The sequence below is a fragment of the Budorcas taxicolor genome, chromosome 23 (genome assembly GCF_023091745.1).
Source record: "Budorcas taxicolor isolate Tak-1 chromosome 23, Takin1.1, whole genome shotgun sequence".
Taxonomy (NCBI): Eukaryota; Metazoa; Chordata; class Mammalia; order Artiodactyla; family Bovidae; genus Budorcas; species Budorcas taxicolor.
In genome coordinates, this window is record NC_068932.1 from 16,805,571 (window position 1) to 16,824,976 (window position 19,406).

The following is a 19,406-nucleotide window of genomic DNA, read 5'->3' on the forward strand; positions in this document are numbered from 1 at the left end:
AGCAAGTCAGAGAAAGACAAATCAATCATTTATATGTGGAATCTAAAATGTGACACAGATGAAGTTAAAGAACAGAAATAGACTCACAGACATAAAAAACAAATTTACGGAGAGAAAAAGAGGGGGAAGGGGTAAATTAGGAGCTTGGGATTAAAACACACAGTACTATATGCAAAATAGATAACCAACAAGGACCTACTTTATGGTACAGGGAACTATAGTCAGTACCTTCTAATGACCTATGATGGAAAATAATTTAAAAGACTATATACATATATAAAACTGAATCACTTTGCTGTATTCCTGAAACTAATATGACATTGTAAATCAACTATATTTCAATAAAAATAAAAAAGAATCATTCATAATATTTTGATACATTTTCTTCCAGTCTTTTTCCTAATTGGGAAATTTTAACTATCCCCTTTAAAGCCAAGATTTTCTTATTTTATTTTTTAAAATAAAATACTTATTATTTACCTACATTATTCCAGACATTATAATAGGGATATCAGAAAATCTGATAAAATAACTGGGTTAAGATGTCAATGTGAACAATAAATATCTTTTCACTGTTCTTTTTTAATTGTGAAAGAATTCAGAGAGAGTAATGTAACGGTTATCACTGTTATATTACTAACCAGCATCAAGACCAAATGTTAACATTTTGCCATATGTGCTTCAAATATTTTTTTATCAAAGATAAAATACTATAGATATGAACCTAGAATAACTACAGTCAACCTTCCGACAACATGGATTTGAATTGTGCAGGATCACTTATACACAGGTGTTTTTCAACAGTAAATACTACAATACTACGTGGTCTATGGTTGGTTGAATCTGTAGATGTGGAGGAACTATGGATATGGAGGTATAGACAAGTTTTTTCTTCAACATTTTGTAGTGAGCCTCTTCCCCATGTCAATCAATATTCTTTACAAACAAGGTTTTCAATGGCTAATTGTTTTCAAATAGTTCACTGTAAAGAGACAGAGACTTAAAATATTAAGAGTCAATGGTTTCAGCTTAATTTCACATTAAAATCTAACTGGGTTACTACATAAGATATTGAAAACAACACAGAGTTACAGATTAGATACAGAGGATCAGGAACAAACTTGGAAGCAATTCTTCACCAGGACAATTTCAGGCTGCACAGTGACCTCACTCCTGGCCTATGAATAAGAAATGAGAGAACGGAATCGATGGATGATGGATGGATGGTCTAGGTAAGAGGTGCATGTGAGGGGTACATAAGGATGTGTGAGTGGGGAGCGCACCCTATTACCGGAATCATTGAATTCATTAATAACTGCCATCATGTTATTCCATATGCTAATATGGTGTAAAAACTATAGGCCAAGTGCCACTTTATATTTCCTTCCGGTCTTTTTTCTAAGCATAGTTTTTTTTATGTGATTGAAATCCATAGTATGAATATTTTTGTTACCTGGGTTTTTTTTCCCATTTATTCAAATTCAGTCTTTTGGTTTGACTTGTACAACTTTAGGATAAAGGAAAATGCACTGTGTGTGTATCAGCAGAAAAAGACAACTTATCCATTGACTAGTTAGGGTTCTAGTTACATAAATTCCAACTCAAACCAACAGTAGTTTGAGATTTTCAAGGAAAACAGCCTACTTCTTATGGAAGATGTTCAGGAGAGAGAATGAAGGAGGTAGACAAACGCAATGTGGGAAGGCCGATGCTTCTTTTTTCCCTCATAGGCAACTAGGGGAGGCGGAGAGGGTCAGTAAAGGCATGTTTGGGGGAAAGTTGAAGAAGCATCCACACCTGCTCATTATATCAAATGTCTACGGACTTTTTAAATAATTCAGGTGCAGTCGGCTCCCTCCAGGGCCAGGTGTTGAGGAGAGTTTCCAGACAAGCATCTCCTCTTGCAAAACTGGAGCAGACCTAGGATCTGATTACTTGAAAAGGGGTCTAGTTAGTAGCTATGGCAACCTCCTTCTTTTGCCTTACAACCTGCCTTGGGCTAAGGTATAGGAACTTCTAGGAAAACACTACTACTGTAGCCTGCTGTGGTGGTGAAGAGCTTTGAAGCCCAGTTATCTGGTTCTAATCTAGGTTCTGCCACTTTCTAACTGTGTGACCTGGGAATTTACTCAGACTATCAAAGGCTTTCCTTGTGGCTCAGCTGGTAAAGAATCTGCCTGCAGTGTGGGGGACCTGGGTTCGATCCCTGGGTTGGGAGGATCCCCTGGAGAAAGAAAAGGCTACCCACTCCAATACTCTGGCCTGCAGAATTCCATGGACTGTATAGTCCATGGGATTGGAGAGCTGGATATGGCTAGCAACTTTCACCTCTCTGAGCCTCGGTTTCTGAGCCTAGAAAAGAGAGATAATTCATTCAGATTGCTGTGGAATCATCTGTAAGGCTCTTGCTATAGTGCCTGTTAAGTACTAGACTATCTCCCAAGAGTGTTCCCCACTTCATTTCCTAGCAAGAGATGTTTGGACTTAAAATAGAAATGTCCAGAACTAAGTGAAAGCTAGAACAAAATGAATAATACAGCTAACAGTATTGACAGTTTACTGTAGGCTGGCCATTGCGCTGAGTGCTTTATATATAATTTCACAAAGCCCACTTACGGATAAGTGTTATCAAATTCAAAGACCCTTTCCCCACCTCAAACAGCTAGCAGGTGGTGCAATCAAGGCTCAAACTCTGTTCTGCTTCTTATCACCTGAAGCCCATGTTCTTATCTTCTAAGTAGACGGATTTCTGGAAGTCACTGGGCTGTGCAGCACTTCTTCTCCAGCTGGATAGTCTGAGGATGCTGGTAGAGTGCAGCTCATCCAGACTTGAGGACAGACCTCCTTAGGTCTGTGGACCCTGATTGCCCTCTAGTGTCAGAGCATTCTTGGGGCCAGCTGGAACCCAGAATCAGGTGTCTTTTCTCTGAAGTGGTAGGGAACTCGCCTCCCCTACAGTCCAGAGCAAATCTGTTTAGTCTGGTGTCTTCCTATTGGCTAAAGGGTTTCTCCTAGGAATGGGGGTAAGACAGGTTGCAGAGATTGGTAGTTAAGAATTACTGGGGGTAGAGCAGTATGCTGAGGTTAAGCGTTGAACCACTGGATGGGGGAATGTCTCTTATACTCAGCAGACAACACACAATTGGTGCTCACTGAATATTGAATGAAGTTTTACCTCTCATTCTCACTAAAGGGTGAGTGCTGCCGAAAGAGCAGTTACAAAGGTCTTCATTGATTTTTGCCAGAAACACCAGCAGAAAAGACACTGTAACATTAACCCCACCTTCCACTTCAGTAGACTCCGAGGCATGTTTATGTCCATGGCTAGGCAAGAATGAAGACGCTGGTTAGGAGAGGAGTTGGAGTCAGCAACGACATATAGTCAGTTTAGGCTGCTAATGTCGCGAATGATCCATGGATCTCAGAGAAGTGCCCCCTCCACCTCCATAACTCTGCCCAGGTAGTCCACGTCACCAGGTGGTCAGTCAGCACCTAGGCGCACTGTTTATCATGGATAGTAGGGAATCTAAAGACAGGCTCACCAGGTGGCTTATCAGGGGCAGATAAGCTCCCCCCCCAACCATGCCCCTTGAATCACAGGAACTCAGCAAGATTACTGCAAAATAAGGGAGAGATGGTTTCATAAAATATAGAGCAAATAGTACCTGTAAGAATCCAGTCTTTGGCTGCCCAATTTTCTTTCCATATGAATATTAATAACTTTGTAAATGCCCCCATAATGTATGACTATATTGTCAGACATTATTTTTATTACTATTATAACTACCTTTGTTATCATTATTTCTAAGTAATAGAAAACCTAAACCCAAGTAAACACATTTGTTGAGGGCTTTTCACCCCAGTGGGGAGGTGGGAACTTCAGGATTGGTTTGCTCAGCAGCTTGTGTTGCCAGAAGTTGGTAGCCAAGAAAGGGAAGTAGGAGGGTAGGACCACAGAAAGGATTTTGGAATAGAAAGCTGGCTCCCAGAGCAAGGACTAGCCAAGGGCTGGAAGACCGTCTGGGTGGGAGAACTGGTGAGGCTCCAGCTGCTCCCTGGTCTTCTTTGGGAAATCGCTTTGCTTCTGAGGGAAGAGGGGAGAATTCTGACGGTCCACAGTCTCTGCAGAAATGGACTAAGGAGGCTCCCTGTGGTTGCATAGGGAGCATGGACTCATGGATGACTGAACTTCAGCTGCACCTCCTGCACTAAACTCAGCCCCAATCCAGGCCCTAAGAAGGGTAAGGTTACACCTCCCAGCTGTCTGGGATGTACTATCATGTCTACCCACATGAACTTCAGCTCCAAATTTGTATATTCATTGCTCTCTGACTTGCATTTCATCCCCTCTCCAGCTTTTGCTTCCCCAGTCCCTGCCTGAACGCTCTGGCCTCTCCTTACCCTACAACTTGTCTTTCTCAGGGCCCAGTTCCAGGCCTGCCTCTTCAGTGGAGTCTTCCCCAAGGGTCTGGCCTTCTTGGGTCACTTTCTATTTTTGATTCCAGGGGCATTTGTTGTCTGGTTGGGAGCTGATTGTGGTACTTGCCATACAGTTTCAGGCAGCTATGTTTATTGCCTTTTCAGGCAAGCTATGCCAGAACTCCTCACTCAGGGGGGCAGGGCAGGCAGGGTAACGTGGCCGACCATGTAAGGGTCGGGATGAGAGGTAGCATCTGGAGCCAGCCTGGGAACATGCTCCCCATGACACCATAATTCTTGTGCTCATAAAACATCCTCAGAGGATAAGAAGAAACATGTAAGTGAATGCTTATTTCTTTGGGAGGGCCCCCATGAGAGAAGAAATCTTTCAACTGCAGACTATCAGGCACCAAGGGCGTTAAGAACAGGATGGAAGGAGGGAGAGCTCAGAGCTGTCAAGGAAGCAGGCGACCCTAAGGCCGTGCAGACCCGGCCCAAGGACAGCACGCTCAGCTTCAGACCCATCTCCATGTTTTCAGTCCCTAGGGTCCTGGGGCTTCATCTCTCGTTTCCCTCCCCTCTCTCAGGCTAAGTCCCCCACCGTGGGGATCTGCCTGTGCTGCTCCCACCAACACCTGACACCGCTGAGGCCAATCAATGTTCAGAGAAGAGGCTGTGTCAGAGCAGGGTGTGAGAGCACAAGGCGGGGAGAGGACGAGGGCGGCACGGAGTGACAGAACTTAAATAGTGCACACAGGCTTTTCATAAGAACTTTATTTCTCAAAAAGGGGGGAAGAATCCAAAGTATTAAAATAATTCTCTAATTTTTTGTTTTGGAGAGAAAGGACAGGATGACAAAATAACTCATATAAAAATTTCAAGCATTATGGCGGCAGGTACTTCATCCTCAAACTTGCACCTCCCATCCACAGCTTTGGCTCCAACCGCGTCACAAGTAGGGCTGAGCTCTGGATCCGGAGAGGCTACCAAGCAGCTAGGAAGCTTTTTATATTCACTCCGCAAATAAATACAGAAGGCCAACCTGCCCAGTACAAATGATTCAGTCCATCTCTGTGACTGTTTCTGATGAAAATGCTAATAAGAACTGCCCCTCTCCAAATTCCAAATCTCTCATTTTTGAAGACCAAGAATGTGAAAGAAATGAAATGTGGAGAGACTTGTCAGGTACGACTGGCTCTTGTAACAACCACATGCCAAGAGAGACTCTACCTCATTGAGGTGATAAAAGGTAAAAAGCGACTGTGATTTTTCCATTGCCTTTTATGTGGGAAAACCGCACCTTTCTATTTTTATCATCAAAAGGAATTGCACTATGTGAAGCAAAGTCCCTCTCTGTAGCAATTATGCAAAATCCCTATCTAGAGCAATTATTTTCTAACTTAAAGAGAAAAGAAAAAAAGAGAAGGGGGGGCTGGAACGCGAGTCCTTAGCCTAGACTGATCTTGCCACACAGCCCAGAAGCATGGAGGTGCACTTTCCAACAGGCAGGTCCTACCAGGAGGTGGGAGACAACCAGGCTCACCCCGAGATGCTTGAGATGAGCTTCACTGTGAAGACCCCTCAGAACATGCCCAGCTCTCCTCTGAAGGCTCTCAGTTGGTGTTTCGCTGAGGAATAGGGAGGTTCTCATGAAGGTACTTTAAACTTCCGTGCTCTGAGAAGTCCGAGACCACGTGGTCCTGCCCTCGCAGCAGCCACTTGGTAGTCAGTAGTCCTTCTAGTCCCACTGGCCCCCGGGCGTGGATCCGAGATGTACTTATTCCCACTTCAGCTCCTGCAGGAAAGCAAGGATTGAGGAAGCAGCTTTGCCCAGACTGCTTCCTGTCTACCCACCAGGCCATTTCTTCCTTCTCCTCACTTGGCACCCTCTCCCTTCCCGCTCCTGACCTACCCTCCCTAGGTTGGCCTGACTTCCACTCTCCCCATAAACATGTTCTCTGCTCACTGTAAATCATGGTCAGGCCCCTTCTTCTAATGAAACAGACTCTATCAGTGTCTCTTTCATATTTTATTTGCAGCGCATTTTGACAATTCTACAAGTGCTGTCTCTGACATCTGTCTGGATTGTATACCATTATCTGATATCTGGGCATTGTTTGAAGTGTACAACAATGTACAGAGGTTTGATCTACCCAAGTATCCTTCAAACCCTAGATAGTAAGGGATATGCTCTAGATATTCCCCAGAATGCTCAGCTGGTAGGTGCTCATAAGACAGTGACTGAATACAGGAAAGGATACTGTTCCTTTCCCTCCCTCCTGCTCCAGCCTCAGACATGGGGCATCGAGGCTTTTTCTGGGTCTGGCGTGGTGTTCGGCACTGTGTGCAGTGGAGGCAGAGCTCCCCTGCTCATCCCAACTTGACTGAGCAGGCACTGGGCTAGGCCTTGGGGATAAAGTATGTGAATAATTGATGCAATTCATGGAGCTTGTATTCTTGTAGGCAAGGCAGCCAAGAGAACACCTCAGCAAATAATTGCATGTGGTGATGGGGTGCAGTGGATGCTGGGATAGAGGCTGGCAGGGTGGCAGCACCTGGGACAGGGTGGTCAGGGGGAGCCTCCCTGAAGAGTTGTCTTTGGCTGAAACCTGAACAATGAGAAGCAGCTGGCTAGTGGACAGCAGTGGAGCGGTGCTGCAGGCAGCAAAGAGGTGCCTGGGGCAGTGGTTGGCAAGGAGACTAACCACTGGCTTCAAACTCTGGTTTAACAGCATAGAGAACACATGACTTTGGGCATACTGCCTAACCATCTCTTGCTTCAGTTTTTTCTTTTGGAAAAGCAGGAAAATAATAGAATCCATTATGTAGAACTGAGATAATGCATGTGATGTATTTATGCATGGTGCTGGAAATCTAGTAAATGCTCAGTAAATATTATCTGACACAATTATTCATGCATTTCACAGGAATTTACTCAACCGGAGCCTGAGCTTTTGCTCTGAGTGACTGATGGGAAGACAAGGCAGTGGTCTTTGCTCCTCCCCCATCTTGGACCTTCACTTGAATGCTGGGAACCTCAGCCCTTACAAGTGTGTTATTTCTTCTTTAAAAACATGGGAATTAAAAATAAAGAGCCCAATGACTAAGAATAACTAAGCAAAATTCCCCTTAACAACGTTTCATAATTCAGTGAGAATTATTCCTCTAGGCAGTTCTTTATTCAAATGATCAGAGGAGTTAAAATGTTTTAAGTAGCTGAAATAATTGTCAGATGTGCCATAAATGCCTTACTGGAGCTTTGTATACGGGTACCCCTGAAAATCAGAGACTGTCTGAAAAATCCTTATCCTACTGGGGGAATGGAGATTTTACTAGTAATGATGGAAAAGGGGAGGGTGCCTTTCCAAAGCTTTGTATTTCAAAGTCTGTTTTAGCCCCGGATGCACGCCTGTCACAACCCATGCATGCAGACATGTTGTGGTCTGCCAAACGTGGAGGGAGTGAGCCAGGCTCCGAACTCAAGCAGCTCTGGGTCTGAACACCAGCTGTGTGACTTTGGGCAAGTTACTTCATTTCTTTAAATCCTAGCATCCTCATCTATGAAAAAGGAAATACAAGTACCTACCTTCTTAGCCTGTGAAGTGCGTAGAACACAGGACTTCTACCAGTTCATGGTAGCTGTGACCATTCTCTCTCATAAACCCACTTTCCCTCAGTCTGTCTCCATCATCCTGACCACATTTGTGACTGTAAATGCCAGGTGTCTCCTTCACCCTCACTATGCTCCTTGGGCCACAAAGTGATCCAGAAGGGACTGTTTTCTCTCTGACCAGACTCTTTCTTACCCAGCCCAAAGCGGTAGCCATCAGAGAAGCGAGTGCTGGCATTCCAGAACACACAGGCACTGTCCACATGTTGGAGGAAGAACTCAGCTGTCTTCTCTGCAGCGTAATGAGAAGAAATTGAGTTAGGATGGCCTGGGAAAACTATCCCTGCTTCCAGCCACTCAACAGGGCCTGACTAGGTCAGGGCCCAGGCCCCTGGGGTACTTCCCTGAATATTAAACATACAGACTTGTGAATATCTAAAACAGGAAGAAAGCAAACCCACCTCATTAGTCATGTTGCCGAAGCAGTAGGCACATGGGAAAGACTGGGTTAGAATCCAGATCTCCCTGTAGACATACCCTCAGTGTGGCAATGGCCTGTCTACACTATCTGTTTCTAGGCTCTGAGCCAAATCCTTAAGTCTCAACTCCAACTTCACACCCATGAGCTGGGTGACTGTGGGCAGGTCTCTGAACCTATGCCTGAAGTCAACGAGGGCTGACACCATTACCTCGTTCCCAGCTTGCGGAGAGGACATAATGAACTTACAGCTGGGGAGTACTCGTCCCAGACCTAGCAGATGGCAAGCGCTTGGTAAGCACTAGCTGTTCTCACTGGTGGTGCTGTGATTCCTCAGTAAACTGACTGGAAGTTCCCTGAGGGGCCATCCTGGCTTCTCCTTGACCCTAGGTCAGCCTCCCGGGCCTGACACCCAGGCGTGCCTTTCAGTGATCACATGGGGAAGGAACGAGTGACTGTGCAGAGCTGGTTTTGCCCTACGCTAGTTGCTTCTCTGCCTAACCTCTGGAGCCTTGGTTTCCTCACCTGTGTGCATGTGTGCTAAGTCACTTCAGTCGTGTCCAACTCTTTGCGACCCCATGGACTGTAGCCCGTTAGGCTCCTCTGTCCATGGGATTCTCCAGGCAAGAATACTGGAGTAGGTTGCCATGCCTTCCTCCAGGGGATCTTCCCTGACCCAGGGATCAAACCTGCATCTCTTACGTCTCCTGCATCAGGCAGGCAGGTTCTTTACCACTAGTGCCACCTGAGAAGCCCTTCCTCAGCTATAAAATGGGCTTATTTCAGCAATCTGGAAAGACTGCTGCATGGGTTAAACAGTGATGACTCTGGCACATGATTAGCCCTGTTTAAAGTGGAGCGAATTACTTCTTCCCTGCTTCCTCCCACTGTGACAACACAACAGGGTAACAGATATACAAGCACTCAGTGAACCAGCAAGTGCCGCCAACCCCAGGCACTATCAGCAGCCCACTGAGACTGTGTTTTCCTGCAGGCCCAGAGGGGCTGAGCAGAGCAGGGCCAGCTTGGAGATCAAGGCAGACAAGGTAGACCCTGCATGCTGTTGCCTGTGCGCACTGACCGTTTTCAGTGACGATGACGTCCGTGTGTGAGCTGCCATACTTGTGGATGTGGTCGATGGCGTCCTGCACGCTGTCCACCACTTCAATGCACAGCTCCAGGTCCCCGTACTCAGTTCGGAGGGACTTCACTTCAGATGGGCTGAAGGTCAGATAAGAAGCGAACTTGGGGCCTGCATGAATCTTCACCTGGGGCAGAGGAAGTTGGGGGCAATGACATAAACCCAGTAGGAACAGGCAGTGCACACTCCTCCTTCTGGATCCAACAGCAAGGTGAGTCTAGAGATGATGAGCCTAGGGATCCTGGGGCCTAGACACCAAAACGGCTCCTGCTTCCTTTTAGAGGCAGCCTCCATCCTCCAGAATGCTCTGCTTTGGAAAATGCTGATGGCCACTTGCTACCAACGGCCCCCAGTAAAAGCAGAGCAGGGATTTAAGCAGGAAGTTTCATAAGCCCTTGACTGCTGGCATTTTATGGAAATGAACACGTGGCTAAAGAAATACCAATCCCCTGCATGTGGGATTTAAGTACTGGACTCAGATGGAAAGAGGGAGATGCTCCAAATAGACCTCTCTTCCTCTGCCAGAGAAGTCCTAGGTGTGCTTTAGAGGAAAACAGTACTTGACTGGGAGCCACTTCAAACTCTGGTAAGTTGTTAGATTTCTGACTTTGTTAGGCTGGGCGCCATATCCAGGTTCAGCTCAGGCCCAGATTTTGGGGCTAATCCCGCTCCTGGCTAGAGAAATTTAAGGATCCTGAGGGCTGGTCACTGAGGATGCACTCACAATTCTTCAAGATCAAGCACTGGCTCAAGTACCAACAAGCCCCATTTGTCTGGTCCCTATTGCTCCCAAGGTCCTGCATGGTTTCCCATCTGGGGCCCCACATCCTCCAGGCCTGGGATCCAACCAGGTTCCCTAGGGGCCGGAACCCTACCCCTGTGCAAGGTGCCCTCTGCTTTACTTCCTGCATTACAAGGTGCTTTGAGAAGTACACACCCGGGCTCATTCTAACTAAGGAAGGTCCAGGGGATGCTGAGAAGGACTGGTGACATTGTGGGTCTGTCTGAATCAGAACTGGAGGTTTGATTCCTGGATACAAGAGAGCTTTCCTCTTGTCCAGTCCAGTCCAGCATGGTGCCTGGCACACACCAGTGCTCAAACAGGCCACTAGTGTGAGGTCAGGCCCTAAACATAAGTGGTCATGTGATCTAACTCCCTTGTAATCTGTGGGGTACATCTTCATTTTCTAAGCTGTCCTTGCAGGTTCCCATGCATATCTGTAAGCTGACTGAAGCCTTCATTTCCAGCAAAATGATGGAAGGGAAGAGACACATGCTCAGGGTCAAAGCAACCAAGGCCAGCAGTCACTCTCTCTACTGCTGTGCCAGTTCACACAGTTCTGAAAGGACGCCAGGACACCAGATATTAAAGCTTAAAATGCGTCCTGACAGAAAATTTTACATTGTCCATTTTTACCTGGAGAGTGTCTGTTTCTTTGCAATTAGGATTTTAGGATGGAATATACATTTTTATTCAAAACTTACTGGCACTGTGGTTGTTTATCATCTTAATGATACGGTAAGAGAATAATCCAGAGCAGACATTATACAAATTGCTCACTCCTAAAAATCACTGTACTAATAAGCACGTTAATATTGGCAACTGAAGACATTTGTGGAGGGGAGGATATATGTAAATTTTTGGCTTGAAAACATTTCTGCATAGTCTTTCCAAGTCAAACCCAAACAGGAATGTGTGTTCCGAAACATAAACTTAATGCCAGGAAAGAGTCCATTCAGTGGGCTGCCATGTGATAGGCGTTATCTTTGAACCCTCTTAGCCCTGAACACACTCCACTTTGGAATGAAGCTATTTGTGTATGGGTTTCTTCCAGCCTCTGGAGGCACAGGCGTGGCTCACTCACTCTGTGTTCTCAGCACACAACTTTGTATATGGCAGATGCTCAAAAACGTTGCTTCTCAGATGGCCTTAAATGGAATGGCAGCCGCCCCTGGTCTAATCCCAGAGGCTTCTAAATCTCGGGAGTGAGGACAGGAAGTGATGGCCTTGTCCTACCTGTTCCACTCTCAGCATGTCAATGATCTGGTCAAACAATGGTGTTCTCAGCAGGTCTCGGTGGATTAACAGAGTCTCTAAAGCATTACAGGCAGCTGGATATTCACATTTAGAGTCTCTAACTGAAAGAGGAGGATATAGAATTGTTTCCATTAATATGAACCAGGACCACTGAGGACATGAGAACTATTCTGCGCACGTAAGATGAGACCTGATCGAGCTCACCTAGCCTGGTGACCTTGTCGACACTGGCCTCTGAATCCACGTACATGTGGCAGATGCCTTCACTGTGCCCCATCACTGGGATGCCCTTAGCAGCTTTCTGGATGTCTCTAACCAGCTGAGAAGAGCCTCGTGGAATGATCAGATCTATCATTTTGTCTAAGCGGCAAAGATCTTCTACTTCTTCTCTGGTATTCACCTGAAGAGGTAGAGAATAAAAAGATGAAGATGACTTTTGATCACACAAACTATGGAAGTAGCAGCATCCCTTTCAGAGATAAATGCCTGTACCTCCTGAGAACTAAGTCTGATGCTGTGAGAACTTATTCCAAAAACAAGGAATCATGGGAATTGAAAAGTTGTCCAGCAAATGCTTAAACTCTACACATCAGGTACTGTGCTCCACATTACAAAACATGCAGGATAGGATCCCTGCCCTCAAAGAACTTAGGAGTCTGGTCGGGAAGACAGGCTAGGCCACAATGAGCCAAAACACAGGATGGATACTTTTAAAGATGACAGAAGAGGTACAAAGTGTGATCTCTGGAAGTTCAAGAAGATACAGAGTATGCCAGGCTGTGAGGGTGACAAAGGGAAGGGGCTGCTCCTCTGGCTCCCTGATCACAGCCTAATGCACCCTGCTGGGTCTTCCTAGGGAGTCACGGTTCTCCATGACTTGGGCTGACAACCTCTACCCCGGGATGCTGGCTGGACTGACTGAAGTGCATGTGTTAGACCTTGAAGATTATGGGCATTTTTTCCCTTCCCTTGATTTTTAATTACCCCCCATATGGTTGTGTTACTAACAACAGAAGTACAAACATATATTTACAAGAAGGTTCACAGCAACTTCAAACTGGAAACAACCCTGATGTTCATCAACAGAAGAAAGGATAAGCTGTAGTACATGCTTATAAATGGAATACTACACGACAGTAAAAAGGAAAACTACTGCTGGATGAAACAATGAGAATGAATCTCGAGGACATAATGAATAAAGAAATACAGATGAAAGAGTGCATTCTGTATGATTTCATTTACCTGAAATTCAAGAATAGGCAAAAGAAATGGAATGTGAAAGAAGTTAAAAAAACAATGGTTTGATGGTGGGAGGGGGGCATGCTGATGGGGAAGGGCACAGGGAATCTTTCAGGTGTCGGCCATGTTCTGTGTCAGGGTGGTTTATACATGTGTGTATATATATATGGACACAATTATATGGGTTTCCCAGGTGGCTCAGTGGTAAAGAAACCACCTGCCAATGGAGGAGACACAAGAGACACGGGTTTGATCCTTGGGTTGGGAAGATCCCCTGGCATAGGAAATGGCAACCTGCTCCAGTATTCTTGCCTGGATAATTCCACAGACAGAGGAGCCTGGTGGGTTACATACAGTCCACAGGGTCACAAAGAGCAACTAAGCATACATATACATCACATAAGATATACGTTACACTTCTTATACATGTTACGCTTCTTTATTTACGTTACACACCAACAGGAAGGAGGAGAAGGAGGAAATCTGTCACATTAAATGAGGATATGGTGCAGCTGAGACCTAAACCCCTACAGTCTGTGCTCTTTCCATCCATTATGTTGCTGTAAGAATAGCCCAGCTTCTTGGTGGGGAGCACATAATGAGGCAGGTTTGTAGATACACCAACCCCTCTCCCCATCAGCAGCCAACAGTATTCTAGAATGTACGCATGAGTGGGCCTCAAGGGAAAAAGAGAAGGATCTGGAGTCTGCTTGGGTCCAAATCTCAACTCTGATTCTGGGGTGTTATTTTACCAATAAGCCTATTTTTCTTCCATCTATAAAATGGACCTAATAATTAATGGTATCCTTTTCACAGGGTTGTTGTGAGGATTAAATAAAATGATGGATGAAAGTGCTGTGTCCACAGTAGGTGCTCAATAAAACGATCTAGTAGTTCAAAACCTCTACTGGATGGTTGAGGAGAGTGACACAGCTGTTAAAATAATGGCCATAACAATAACAATGTTAATAGCAGGACCTCATACAAGCTGCATGGTTTCTGACAAACTTTCATAAAACATATCTCATCAGGCCTGGCCTAAATCACTGCCAGTGAGCAGAGCCCAGGCCTCACACTCTAGGTCTGGTATTCCTGCTGCCTATGACCTCAAGAATGATTCCTGTCAATCAATGGTACCAGAACACAGCTGTGAGAGAGAACCTTCATGAGCCCCCCAACCTGGGCCAAGGCAGCACCAGCACTGTCCAACATCACAGACACACAGGACCTGCTGCTCCTCCAGTCAAGCCTGCCTACACAAGTGGCTTGGCCTTTTCTGCAGCCTGAGCTTTGCTTCAAACACCCAAAGACCTGGCCCGGCTCCTCTGGGCCTGACCTAGCTCATTCCCAGGGACGTACCAGCTGTACAGCTTCCTTGACTCCATGGATTGAGAGTGCCTCCTGGGTCAGGAGGTGAAGGATTCGGTTGCTGTGTGAGGCCTCCTTCCCTCCTTTGAGTAACAAGCCATTACCACTTGCTATAGCCAAGGCTGCCACCTGCAGATCAAAGAGGAATACAGTGAAACACTGAGCATATTTTCTGTGCCAAGCACCGTGCTAATCACTTTATAAGGTCTACCGTGTTTCATCTTTACAACGTTCCAGTGAATTAAGTATCTGCTTTATCCACTGCTTTACAGACAAGGACACTGGAGCCCAGAGAGGTTGGTAACTCCTCAAGGACACACAGCTTATAAGTGGCAGGGCTGGGGACTTTACCCCAGAGCCAAAGCACAGATCTTGAGAAACTGTACTATACAGCTTCCTCAGCACCATTACAAAGTAACCCAAGTGCCCAGGGTCACACAGGCCCTACCCACTCCAGCAACAGGTGCTCAGGAGCCTCCTGACTTAGCTGTTACTCCACCTGACTCAGCAGCACCTGAGGCTATGCAGCATCTCTGGTCACACCCTACCGTGGCCCTGTCATTGCTCTGAGAGCTCTAATGAGCCCCTGCACTGCTGTGGCAGAGACTGCTGGCAGGACAATGCAGGCCATCTAGAAGGAGAGTTAGTTACCCTCTGGGAGTGAAGGGCTAATGACACTGATCTGATGAGGCCTGAGGCTGAATTTTCTGAATGCTCTAGGGATGAATGAAAATCTTCGGGCTCTTGTAATGTATCAAAAGAAACTTTACAAAATAAAACTTGCTTGAACATGTTTATCTCCAGAATAATAATTCTTACTCCTTTTTTGTTTTTGTTGCTCATGAACCACTTACAAAAATTATGTCAACTTTTCCCAGATAAATGCAGAAAGAGCATTCTGCATGTAATTTTCAGGATTCATGGATTCCGTGATGCCGTCCAAGGTTAAGATCCCTGGTGAGAAATCTCAGCTGTACTGGATAAGAGGAAACTTTTTCCTAGTGAAGTATTCGTTAGTATGGATAAAAGATGGCAGAGACTTCATGGACACGGACTGCACAGCAACTTAGGACCCGTTTCTACCAGCTGACAGTTATCTCTGGGGGTTCTTCACGAGACAGATATGCGCACAGAAGGGACTGTGTGACAGCACCTGCCACAGGCTCAGGACAGACCCCAACGGCATGCGAGTCCCTTAGTGGGCCAGCTGGTTTTAGATCATGTCAGGGAGCAGCCTCAACAAAGCATGTGGGACTCCCAGGGTCACATAAGCCCTAGAAGAAAAGGTTCTGTTCTCTCTTTGAAACTCTGGGGCTAGTGCAAAGAAAGAGCTGGTATCATCCTGCTGTCAGTCCAGTGCGGAACTGGTTCCAGATTTCTGGGAATTATTTAGGGCCACAAACAAAGCCACCCTCTAATTCCATCTTATACTTCAGAGCATGGCTGCTTGGCAAGATCTTTGCCACATGGTTTCTCCACAATTATAGCCTGTGATTGGTCAGATTTCCTAAAGGGCTCACATGTTAGCCTCCATCAACTACTGAAAGTTCCTCCTCCTAAGAGATGTACCTACAGGAAGCCATCTGTGTCACTGATATTAAATGGTCTTTTTCAAATGAGCAAAACCAGCTATTAGATGAATGAGCCTACAGCAGGGTAGCAGACACTCTGTGGTCAGGGAACAAAGTGCTCTGGTGAACTAAGTTTTTGTTTTTGGGGCTGTACTGCGCAGCATGTGGGATCTTAGTTCCCTGACTAGGGATTGAACCTGTGCCCCCTGCAGCGGAAGCATGGAATCATCACAGAATGGGAGATTCATCTGGGCTCAAGGTTTAGCTCCATCCTTAAAAGTGTGACAGGAGTATTGACTTCTATAAGCTTAAGGTTTTTTCTACTGTAAAATGGACATATGAATTACTGTTTTTAGAATTACTGGAAGGATCAAAAATACAAATTGCCTTAAGAGCAACCTGAGAATAAAGTCTCAAAAGCTATCTCTGGGGAAAGAAAGGAAGGAAGGAAGGAAGGGAAGGAGGGAGGGTGAAGGAGTGGGAGGAAGGGAAACGAAAGGCATCTCGAGTCCTGAAAAGACGTTCTTCCTCCAATTCCCTACTCCAATGGCCGGCATTAGTCACATACCTGGGGTAGGCAGTCAGGGCGAGATTCGAAGATGACCAATAAAACTCCAATTGGGACAGTGACTTGTTCTAGTTCCAAGTCTTTCGCAATTCGCGTCCGGCGCAAAACCCGCCCCACACTCTCCTGGGAGGAGGCTGCGATCTGCCGCAGACCGATGGCCAGGCTGTTCAATTTAGACGTGGAGAGGCTCAAACGTTTCAGCAGAGGAGTTGCAAGTCTCCCTGAAGAGGTGTGAAGAGTACACGATGAAGCAGTAGACCGGGGTGGGTTACAGCTGTTTTACTGAACACGTGGCACTGTGTTAGGAGCAGACAAGGAACTCAGGGGGTCTCGGGGAGACAAGGATATGTCATTTACACAGCTTTGCTGGGAGGGGCAGTTTGGCAGCTTACATCATCATGTAAAGGTGTGGACACCCATGAGCTTGGTGCCAGCGACTTCAGTTCCAGAAATTTATCATTTTCATGTGCAAATCTGCATGTAGGGTGGATACTTACCACAGCATTTTTATAGTAGTGGGAACTGGATTCTACCTATAGATTCACACAGTGGGCTACAATGCAGTTACTATACTGATATGGAAAGCTGTCTAGGATATAGTTTGTGGAAAAGGCAAACCATAAAACAGCATGCATGATATGACCCTAATTATCACATATTGCACATACATGTGCACAGACACATGTCAGAAAGCTTTAAGAACAGTGATGATCTATCTTTCTGCATTATTTTTTTTATAACAACTGAATTTGTTTTATAATAGGTAGAAGTAAAGCTGTTTTGTTTTAAAATAAATAGAATTATGGTAAGTTCATATACAGAATTTTGTTTAAATTTAACAGTATGCATTGTGTGATTCTCTCTCTTAACACAAACATACACACATTTATATATATATACATGTATACACATGCAGTCAGGAAAACCATTTGGAATTACATATCACAAATAATCATTGGGCTTCCTTGGTGGCTTAGATGGAAAAGAATCTGCTTGCAATGCAGGAGACCTGGGTTTGATCCCTAGGTTGGGAAGATCCCCTGGCGAAGGGAATGGCAATTCACTCCAGCATTCTTGCCTGGAAAATGCCACAGACAGAGAAGCCTGGGGGGCTAGAGTCCATGGGTTTGCAAAGGGTCATACACGACTAAGCACACACACACATCACAAATCATTATTATGATGAATGTTGAATGATACTATGAAAAATTTCCCCTTCTTTGTTATAGTCATAACCACCAAGACAAAATAATAAAAAGACTTTTACTTTGGAGTGGAGGAACCAACCTTTTATTAAGAAAAAAAGAAAAGAAACCATAATTTCATCAACCAATTATATTAATTTTCTTCATTTTCCCCCATGTGCTAAAAACCAAGTTTTAATTGTAGTGCATATTAAATATTATACTCTAGTTTGTCACCTCATAATGCATAGACATTTTCCATGTTGCCAAAATAATCTAATTACTACTAAACATCCCATTGACTTGATACAGTTCAATGCACATGACTATACCAATGTTATTAAACACTCAGGTTGTTTCCAGTTTCCACTGGAATAAATAATCCCGCTCTAAGAATCTTTTTCTTTTAAAGAATTTTTACATGCAGAGCTGTTTTTCCCTCCTGCAATCTTATCTTAGGATAAACTTCCTGAACTGGGCTCGCCGAGAAAAAGGCAATTACTATGCTCATGTATACACTAGACTTTGCTCTTAGGTCATGTGTGTCCTTATGGATTCCTAGAGAGAGAACTGGGATCAGAAGTCAGAGCTCTGCCAACAACCAGGTGTGTGGTCTTAAGCAGCAGCTTTAATCTCTCCGGGTCTTAATTTAAAACTAAAGATTTCAGTAAGATGTCAAAAAAGATTTCTTCCATTTATGAAAATTTTTGTGGTTTTCCAATACTGCAAAAATTCAAAAGACCAGATGTAAAGTCCAAAGAAAGTTCCAAGGTAATGGCTCAAAAATGTTTTAAGGAATGAGAGTAACACTGATGAGCCCTGCAAGGTTTTTTTAAAGGGAATCTACTAATTTGGATGTTTGATTTGAGGCACATTTATTCACAAGGATATATAAACTCCACAAAATCAAGCCCCATTATTTTAGGATGGAAAAGACAGAGAACTAAGAAAAAAAGAGACAGACGAGAGCCTGTCTGACTCAACACGTAATTTAATTGTCTGTAACATAAGTTCAGCTTACTCTATCATTAGGACCTCCAGGGCATTTCTGGATGGCAGACTACATGCTGGTTAAGGAGATAGAAGCTATCTTTCACCACAGGCTGCACCAACTATTTCCACTATTCTTATATACACTGTCCATCTGGGTTTGGCTCCCAAATCTGTCACTGACTGTGTGGTTTTAGGCATGTTAACAACTTTCTACTTTAGTTTTCTCCTCTGTATAACAGGGATAATAAATAGTAGCTACTTTATAGGCACCATATTCTAAAGAGAAAATGAGATCCTGCCTGTTAATTCCTTAGCATAATGGCCAGCAATACAAAGGCCTCAGTAAATGTTATTTGCTATTAGCTGAATGTCTAAAATAGTGCAGTCCTCAGTCTTTTTCCTTTCTGACTTGTGATGTGTGGGGAACGCAAAAAGCCCCTCAGCAGGTGAGGGGTGGGTGGGTGTTATACAGAATATCTAAGAAAGGGGGTGGAGGTAGTAGGTGTACTTCAAAAAATCCCAACGAACACCAGCCACCAACCCTCAATAAAAAATGATGTGTAATCTGTAATTTCTTCCATAACGATCTTATCTTTGGGCAGACTATGATGTAAGAATTATTGATAAAACAAAGACTAAAAACCAAAACAAATCTCTCCATAACACTGACTCGGCTGTCTACTCTTTACCTTCGGCCTCCTCCAAGTCTTTTTTGTTGGCTAACAGGATCTCATCTCGCTGGTCTGTCAACAGATCGGCCAGGTGATGGATAATCTCTGCTCTCTAGGAAGAAAGGT

General features: G+C 44.8%; 1 protein-coding gene across 2 annotated transcripts in view; it reads right to left on the reverse strand.

Annotated features, from left to right (window-relative positions):
* Positions 1-5,181: 5,181 nt before the first annotated feature.
* The window catches only part of ALDH18A1 (aldehyde dehydrogenase 18 family member A1), a 40,432-nt gene continuing 26,207 nt past the window's right edge, over positions 5,182-19,406 (reverse strand). For both annotated transcript variants that reach the window (XM_052660659.1, XM_052660658.1), the window contains exons 11-18: positions 19,299-19,392; positions 16,433-16,653; positions 14,285-14,422; positions 11,891-12,086; positions 11,666-11,787; positions 9,589-9,775; positions 8,226-8,321; positions 5,182-6,214 (exon numbers count right to left, since the gene is read on the reverse strand). In XM_052660659.1, the coding sequence (XP_052516619.1) occupies positions 6,033-6,214; positions 8,226-8,321; positions 9,589-9,775; positions 11,666-11,787; positions 11,891-12,086; positions 14,285-14,422; positions 16,433-16,653; positions 19,299-19,392 (1,236 nt within the window). In that variant the 3' untranslated portion in view covers positions 5,182-6,032. The remainder of the gene's footprint in view (positions 6,215-8,225; positions 8,322-9,588; positions 9,776-11,665; positions 11,788-11,890; positions 12,087-14,284; positions 14,423-16,432; positions 16,654-19,298; positions 19,393-19,406) is intronic.